At 40.7% G+C, this 8,593-nt stretch overlaps 1 protein-coding gene across 3 annotated transcripts in view; it reads left to right on the top strand.

Moving 5' to 3' along the window:
* The first annotated feature begins 27 nt into the window (after positions 1-27).
* Positions 28-8,593, top strand: part of ubash3bb (ubiquitin associated and SH3 domain containing Bb) — a 39,602-nt gene continuing 31,036 nt past the window's right edge. For all 3 annotated transcript variants that reach the window (XM_072393118.1, XM_072393117.1, XM_072393119.1), the window contains exon 1: positions 28-300. In XM_072393118.1, the coding sequence (XP_072249219.1) occupies positions 173-300 (128 nt within the window). In that variant the 5' untranslated portion in view covers positions 28-172. The remainder of the gene's footprint in view (positions 301-8,593) is intronic.

Here is an 8,593-nt window from a genome sequence, read left to right as displayed (position 1 = left end):
CCGGTGGGCGGAGTCGCAGGGCTCCGCTTGGCCGCTCAGCTGCTCTGAGCTCCGCTTCTTATAATTGCTGTTACCTCTGTTGATGCGGACCCTGCTGAAACTCATGGACTAACCATAGATCTGGAGGTAAATTGTATCGGACTCGTAGTGGACTAGGTGACGCTGGGGAACCATGGCTGCTAAAGAGGATCTTTACAGCAAAATCCTTCCACGGAGGCTCCGGCAGAATCGACCGGGGTCGATGAAATGCGGCTCCAACCTGGACGTACTGTTGTCAATGGGCTTCCCCAGACCTAGGGCGTAAGTAACCTGACCCAAACAACAATTGTCTGTGAGTATGTTTTTGCGGGAGGATTACAAGCAAGTCGGAGGTCGCCCGTAGTGCTGCGGGGATGCGGCCGCTATGTAAGCAGTTTCACGGAGTGAGTTCACGAGTTAACGCACGGGTCACCGCAGCATCTTTCCCTTCGTCAGTTCTCTGTGCGAGCAGTTAGCTGGTATTCCGTTTATAATACTCATAAAGGAATAATAAAGTCATGTCAAACAAATTATTTGTTTAAACAGCTCGAAAAAGTATTATGTAAAAGTTAAGCTCACGAGCTGTGAGGAGCGAGAGGAAATGAACAAAAACGAGGTAATACTTAACATAAATGTAACGTTTGCATAAAACAAGAAAATACGACAGTTAGATTTCACCTCTGCCTAAATTCATAGAGCACCGTATGTGTTTTAAGTTTTATTCTAAAACTGTTTTTTATGTACGTTTTAAATGGAGTACTTGCAACACTTCATTTCAGCTGTGTCACTTCTAAATAATTTCATGTTTCAGCCATGCTTAAGAACCGCAGTCATGTATGAGCTATTCAGAAAACAGAAGTCAGGAGTCCTGGCTGCTCGCGTAAGTGGCCTCGACACTCATAAATCTGTTCATGCACGGGGGATTAACGCGGTGAGGACTCTTGACAGGAACTCACGCATCTGACGGGTAAATCATTTCATTGTAAGATGATGGCTTGGTTTGAAATTTGAGTAATCATTAGGATTACACAATAAGTCACTGCAGTTGGGTTTTGGATGAGTTGCTAGAAAATGAATGTGAGCCATCTGAATGTCCTCTGAAGTGGTGGAAGCATGTGAGGTGAGCTCAGATGGCTCCCTCTGTCCTCTGCTGTTACTGAATAGGAGGTCTGTCTGCGACTTTGCTAGATCAGTGAGTTCACATCTGTCTTGTCCAAATAACATCACTGTGTACTGTATAGCACCAGGCACGAAAGCAGCACGCTGCCTTTAATTACTGATAGATATTAGAATAGAAATTATTGCTAAAATTATATCATTAAAGAGCATCAGCACTGTTCGCAACACTGGGCTAGAGGTTTCTGGTAGGGCCATACAGTATCTGGTTTATATGCACATGAGCTGCAGAGTCACATAGTGCAACTGCACTCAAACACATAATGCTGCAAATTTTTGCTGCTTAATACCAGAAGAAAATTGATATGGTTTTCATTTTCCATTTTCACTCTATAAGAGACATCAGTCTGATGTGATATAGATTAGTGTGGTTTACTTTCCCTTTTGTTGAATTAAAAAGTAGAACAATTTCTTCTTTTTTTTTCTTCTGCAGTTTATATTGAGCATTTGCCTGTCAAATATCTCACCTGCATTTACTACAGACAGCTTTTTTATTTTAAACGCAAACAAAAAAAACCACTTCTGTAACACAGAATTTTAGGATGGGTTTTGTGTCATTAATGAGGAAAGTACCGAAATCTACATTTGTGTTCATTATTTGAAAACAGCACTGCTCTTTTTTCCATTCATACACTTCTATCAGAAGTCTTTCCACCCTTTCACCCAGACGTATGTCACATACGTGTGTGTGTCAGAGGAAGTATCCTGTTTGCTGAATGGACACAGAAGATGATGATAGGCAAACACATTTCCTCAGGGAAGCCACAACCTTGTTTATATCAGCCCATGGCTGCTTGGCTTTGATACAGACACTTGTTAATGCCCTCTGTCTGTCTGTGACTTTCTTTTTCCTGTCTGAAGAGCTTGACACACTAAATAACATGTTTAACTTCAAGTATCATGATTCTGCTGTTAAATTATCTTTGTGAAGAATAGTGATATTTATCTTTTGCTATTGTTGCTAAGTTTTTAACTGGAGAGATTCAGAACTTAAAGAAATTGTTGATAAAGCCAAAATATTTAAGTGTTGAGGGTTTTTTTGGTGCCCCAAACAGTTTTCTCACGAACATGAAGACCAAGAACCCAAAGAAATTTGGTAAAAGCAGACAAAATTTAGTTAAAAGGACTATAATAAACACAAAGAAAAAAACAGCTGACGTTATATAACTGACAATGCAGCATTCAAGATACAAAATAATTCATGTAGGAGCCATAAGTCTTAAAATAAGTCTCAAAATATATCAAAGAATTAAATGTAACATTTGTCACTAGTAAGATGTAGAATATGTAAAAACACCAGCAAAGACAGAAAATGCTTCTAAATGTCTTTGTTATTTAAATTATCCCTGTCATTACTCCAGCTGAACACAGCCACACTACTTTGTCAAATAGTTGAAAAGAAAAAAAGATTGCCTCTTACCCTTATTAACAACTAACCTGTCCATCTTCTTTGAACCTGAAAGTGGCTGTAGGTCTACTGCACATCCACTCTAGGTTAGATCACTCTGTAAACAGTATTGATTATGCACATTCTTTCTGGAGAGAAGAGACTTTCAAGAAGTCACAAGTTGCGTCTCTTGATGAATGTGGTAAATGACAGTCTTGTGTATGCCAGATAATTCTTTAATGTACAGATTAATTATACATGAAGAGTCATGCAGTCTTGTTTTTACAATAATACATTTTACACATTCACCAAGAGACGGACAGTATACTGGGCTGCTGAAGAATGTCTGGACGTGGGCACAGAACAACAAGAGAGAGTGTGATGTATTTGAACAGCAGATAAAGTATCATGAGGAATGACTAAATATCTGAAAAAATGTCTTTGTTACCAGCATCCCTCACTCTGGGTTTATAGAGTCTGTCTCTTTTTGGAGCTTCTTACTGTCAGTGATGGGATCTGACATGAGCTTTGACATTTCTACCAAAATTTTGGTTATTTCACATGAGAAGTCAAAGTCCTTTACTGAGTTATATAACTTTTTGTTCATTTAAAAGTTTTGCAAAGTTACTAAGGTTAATGTTCTCACCAAAGGGAGTTATTCTTAAAGGCCCTTACAACCAGCAGGGGAAATAGGCCCACTGCACTGTGAAAACACACAGTGGTGGTTTATCATTGTGTTGTACATAGACAGGTTGCTGTCGAAGTTCCACAAAGTCTGCTGTGCTGAATGGCTGCACTAACAATAGAAATGGACCAAATGCATAACAAGCCATTCTTGTGTATGTCTAAACTTTCGTTAATTTTATTACTCAAGTTTGTGTTTATATTTTGGCTTCTGTGGTAAAGGTCTCTCTTGGAAACAGGCTTTCATCCAAGTAGTCTTGTCAGCTGTGTTTCCAGAGTCAGGACGTTTGTTATAGATAGACAATATATAATGTAATTTGTAATTCAAGTGTGGCTTGAAGATCTTATAGCTTTGCCTGTTTATTCCATCCTACATGTCTCCCCTGAACTTAGAGATGAGCAGGGTGAAAGCCACTTTGTCTGAATGGCTCATCACTCTTACAGAAGACACCAATTCCTGAACCTTGTTTAAATAATGACTGCCAAGTGACTAGCTTGGCATGAGCCGTGGTATTGCACTGTTCCATTTTTGACGCATCAGCTGATCAGTCAAAGCAGACTGTTCCTTTTTGTAGGAAGGTTTTAAAAAGACTAAAACAAGTTGTTTCAGACCAAAGGGGACCAGAGGTTTTGCCGATGATGTACAGTCTGATGAATGTAAACTGATATCTGAATATTAAGAATGTAGCTCTATTTCATTAGATCTCCAGAAATGAATTTAGAACTAGTACATGAGCATGATATGGGGTTTTTAAGCCTGACCTGAAAAATTAAAGTGATGGTTTTGTGTTTTAAGATGTGGCAACCTTTTATGCTCCCCAGTTAGAAGAGGCTACCCAAATATATTTGATAAAACTATCCTCATAGTAAGGGTGCTCCGATCAAAATACTGATATGATCACTAATCACATGGTGTATTTGAGGCCTGTTATTTATAACATAACATTATCTACTAATGTGCTTTTTTTTCTTTTTCTTTTTTTTTTTTACAATATTCTGTCATTAGTGTTAGATTAAGAGATTAGCAACATATAATTATTTGACAGCAGCTGTACCATTTGTCTTTTATTACCACACTTTTAATCCACAACAGCCTATTCTTGGTTATTGGGAACAGCTTGCATTTAAAATGAATTATATTCAGTTTAGTTGTTGTTTGGGCCAGGGTCACCAACCACGGGGCAGTAAAACCATTGAGTTAAGCGTTATTTTGACTGGTGGTGTTGGTTTCACTGGAACATGTTACTGTGTTATTATTCCATCTTATCCCTTTATGGTACCGTTGTTGAATGTTTGTGTTTTGTTTTGTTTTGTCTTCTGAAACAGCTGTTAACACAGAAAACTATACAGCTCAGCTCAGGGATACATATTTTCTAATTTGAAGGAGGAATTGAAATTATCAACATACAGTACTGTATGTGGGTCTAAGTCTGTTTAATATGTGTTTCATTCCTGTTTTGGGAGATATGAAGTGCAGTGCTTGCTAACACATGAATTATTGAGTCATTTCCTTGTTTTTTTTCCTTTAGCCCAGTGACTTTGAAGTGCAGATGAGTATGAGCTTTTCGGAAGATTTGCTTCACTAATTGGTTCCAGCTCTTTGGGCATATTTTAGGATGTTTGTAAGATCACTAAATACCTGTTTTTACATTCTACCTCAACAAGGAGCATCTAACAAGATCATACAATGGCCATTTGTCTTCCTCCTGAACAGGAGAGGTGCATCACTGGATGAATGTAGTTGCCATCATGCACTGGGTGCACTTCAGTTTGGTGATCATATCATGATTCATTTGAAGCCCTGTCTGGAAGCTGGAAGATGGACAACTCTATCAGATTATGGGCCTATTGTCTCTGCTCAAATTTCTTGGTGTGGTTGTATGAAATATAAGGTTGTGCAACTACCAGACAGGAGACTATTATGCATCACATCCATTCAACACAGGGGGGCTGGAGCCTATCCTAGCTGTCATTGGGTGAGAGGCAGGGTACACCCTGGACAGATTGGCAGTCCATAACAGGGCCACATAGAGACAAATGAGACAAACAACCATCCACGCTTACACTCACTCTTAGGGACAATTTAGAGAAATCAATCAACCTAACATGCATGTTTTTGGGCAGTGGGTGGAAGCCAGAGTACCCAGAGAGAACCCACGCATACATGGGGATTATGCATTCCAAATTATCCAAAATCAAGAGTCTCATTGCAAACAGGATCTTGTTTCTCTTTAACAGGGCTTGCAGCTGGTTATTAGCTGGTTATTTAAGCCTTAGGCTTCTTCTACGCATGTGCAGGTACACTCACATCAGGTCTTAATAGGTAAAACTAATGTTGTAGGGTGTAGTATTCTGTGCTCTTCTTTGTGTTCATCTGTCTTATGTTCCCAAATGAATTTTCAGATCGTATCATTTTACTGTTGAAAAGAGAAACACAGTTTCACTGTGCTTGCAGCCTCATACAGCTAAACATACAGTTTGTACAGTACTAAAGTGTCACTCAGACTCTAATACTGAAAAAGTTTTTTTTTTTTTAATTACATATTAAAACCAGAAGTCTGACTTTAAAAGTTAGGTTAAATGGAATTTCAGAGGGATCCGACTCATTAGAAATGAAAATGTAGATATGTGGGGTAAAGTTACATTTTATTTGGAAAATGCTTGACACTAAAATGCATCTCTAGATACACTTTATTGCCAAAAGTATTCACTCACCCATCCAAATAGTTAAATTCAGGTGTTCCAATCACATCCATGGCCACAGGTGCATGCATTTTAAGCACCTAGGCCCACAGACTGATTCTACAAACATTTGTGAAAGAATGGATAGCTCTCAGGAGCTCAGTGAATTCCGGGTGATAGGATGCCACCTGTACAACAAGTCCAGTTGTGAAATTTCCTTGACACTAAATATTCCATAGTCAACTGTCAGTGGTATTATAACAAAGTGGAAACGATTGGGAATGATAGCAGCTCAGTTATGAAGTGGTAGGCCGCGTAAAATGACAAAGCGGGGTCAGCGGATGCTGTGGGGTAGAGGTCGGCAAGTGAATCACTACAGACCTCCAAACTTCATGTGGCTTTCAGATTAACTCAAGAACAGTGCGTAGAGAGCTACATGGAATGGGTTTCCATGGCTGAGCAGCTGCATCCAAGTCATACATTACCAAGTGCAATGCAAAGTGTCGAATGCAGCGGTGTAAAGCACGCTGCCACTGGTCTCTAAAGCAGTGGAGACATGTTCTCCATCTGGCAATCTGATGGACGAGTCTGGGTTTGGCAGTTGCCAGGAGAACGGTACTTGTCTGACTGCATAGTGCCAAGTGTAAAGTTTGGTGGAGGTGCAATTATGGTGTGGGGTTGTTCTTCAGGAGCTGGGCTTGGCCCTTTAGTTCTTGTAAAAGGAACTTTAAATCTTTCAGCATACCAAGAGATTTTGGACAATTTCATGCTCCCAACTTTGTGGAAACAGTTTGGAGATGGCCCCTTCCTGTTCCAACATGACTTCGGACCAGTGCACAAAGTAAGGTCCATAAAGACATGGATAAGCGAGTTTGGTGTGGAAGAACTTGACTGGCCTGCACAGAGTCCTGACCTCAACCCGATAGAAAATCTTTGTGATGAATTACAGCTGAGACCGCGAGCCAGGCCTTCTCGTCCAACATCAATGTCTGACCTCACAAATGTGCTTCTGGAAGAATGGTCAAAACTTCCCTTAAACACACTACTAAAGCTTGTGGAAAGCTTGCCCAGAAGAGTTGAAGCTGTTATAGTTGCAAAGGGTGGGCTGGTAACCCTATGGATTAAAAATGGGATGTCACTTAAATTCATATGCATCTAAAGGCAGATTAATGAATACCTTTGGCAATATAATGTACATCAAATCATTAACAGATTAATTATAATCTAATCGTCTTTACTCAGGTAATTGTTTTACTTTAGTGGCTTTCAGAAATTGAATCTGAAATGGTCAGAACATCATCTGTCCAAATTCTCCTTGTAGAACAAAGGAGAAAGAATTAAGTACAATATTAATTATTAATACCATATAGTCAAATCACATCAATAAGCAGTGTCAGTGGAAAAATCTTCATGATATATACTTATCTGAGGCACTAAAAAAAAGATTTGGTGGGTGCAGAGGCTCCTGTAACGTCTGCCAAATGGGAGAAGGGGGAAAAGACTATGGCTTTGATGAGAAACGTCCTTGATGATGTTTCTCAACCTGCCTAGGCAGCGTTTGTGGTAAATGTCCTGGATGGTGGGTAACTGGGCGCCTGTGATATGTTGGGCAGTCTTTACCACCCACTGGAGAGCTTTGCGGTTAGCTGCAGAGCAATTGCTGTACCACACAGAAGTGCAGCTGGTGAGTATGCTCTCAATGGTACAGCGGTAGAAGTTCACCAGGATCCTGGCAAAGGTGAGCTTTCCTGAGGCTCCGAAGGAAGTAAAGAGATCATTGGAGATATGGATGCCGAGGAACTTCAAGCTTGACACTTGCTCTACTGCAGCTCCGCTGATGTAGAATGAGGAGTGAGCCTGGCTTCTGGCCCTCCTGTCTATGATGATCTCTTTGGCTTTCTGGATGTTAAGCTCCAGGTTCTTGTCATGGCACCATGCAGCCAGAGGCTGACTCTCATCCCTATAGGCCAACTCATAGTTGTCACTGATCAGGCCTATCACGTGTTGTCATCCGCAAACTTGATTATGGTGTTAGAACCATAAACAGGAACACAGTAATGGGTGAACACAAAGTACAGGATCTGGCTCAAAACCTTGTGGAACACCGGTGTTCAGACTGATGAAGGAGAAGGAAGAGGGGTTGTCTAATTGGGGTCTGTCAGTTAGGAACTCAAAAATCAAGTTGTGGAGAAATGTGCTGATAGCAAGCTGGCTGAGCTTGGAGATCAGTTTGGAGGGGATCACTGTGTTGAATGCTGAACTGAAGACAACGAACAGCATTCTAACATAGGAGTTGCAACAGTCCAGGTGGATCAGTGTGTTGTGGAAATGGCATCCTCAGTTGATCTTTTTCTGATGGGTGAACTGATGTGGGTCCAGTGTAGCAGGTAGGCAGGGTTTCAAGTGAAAAAGCACGAGTCTTTCAGTGCACTTGGGGATGATGGGGTTATTGCGACGGGACGAAAGTATTTCAAAGCTGATGCAGTCGAATGCTTTCGCACTGGCACAATGGTGGCAGTCTTGAAGATGGTAGGGACAGCCACCTGGGCCAGCGACACATTGAAAATGTGTGTATACACACCACAGAACTGCTTAGCACAAGCTGTTAGCACCTGGCCAGGTACTCCGTCAGGGCCAGCTGCTTTG

This window comes from Leuresthes tenuis, unplaced genomic scaffold, assembly GCF_036924035.1.
Source record: "Leuresthes tenuis unplaced genomic scaffold, fLeuTen1.0.hap1 SCAF_9, whole genome shotgun sequence".
Lineage (NCBI taxonomy): Eukaryota > Metazoa > Chordata > Actinopteri > Atheriniformes > Atherinopsidae > Leuresthes > Leuresthes tenuis.
The sequence above is the reverse complement of the archived record's forward strand: the minus strand, read 5'-3'. Positions and strand labels throughout refer to the sequence as shown.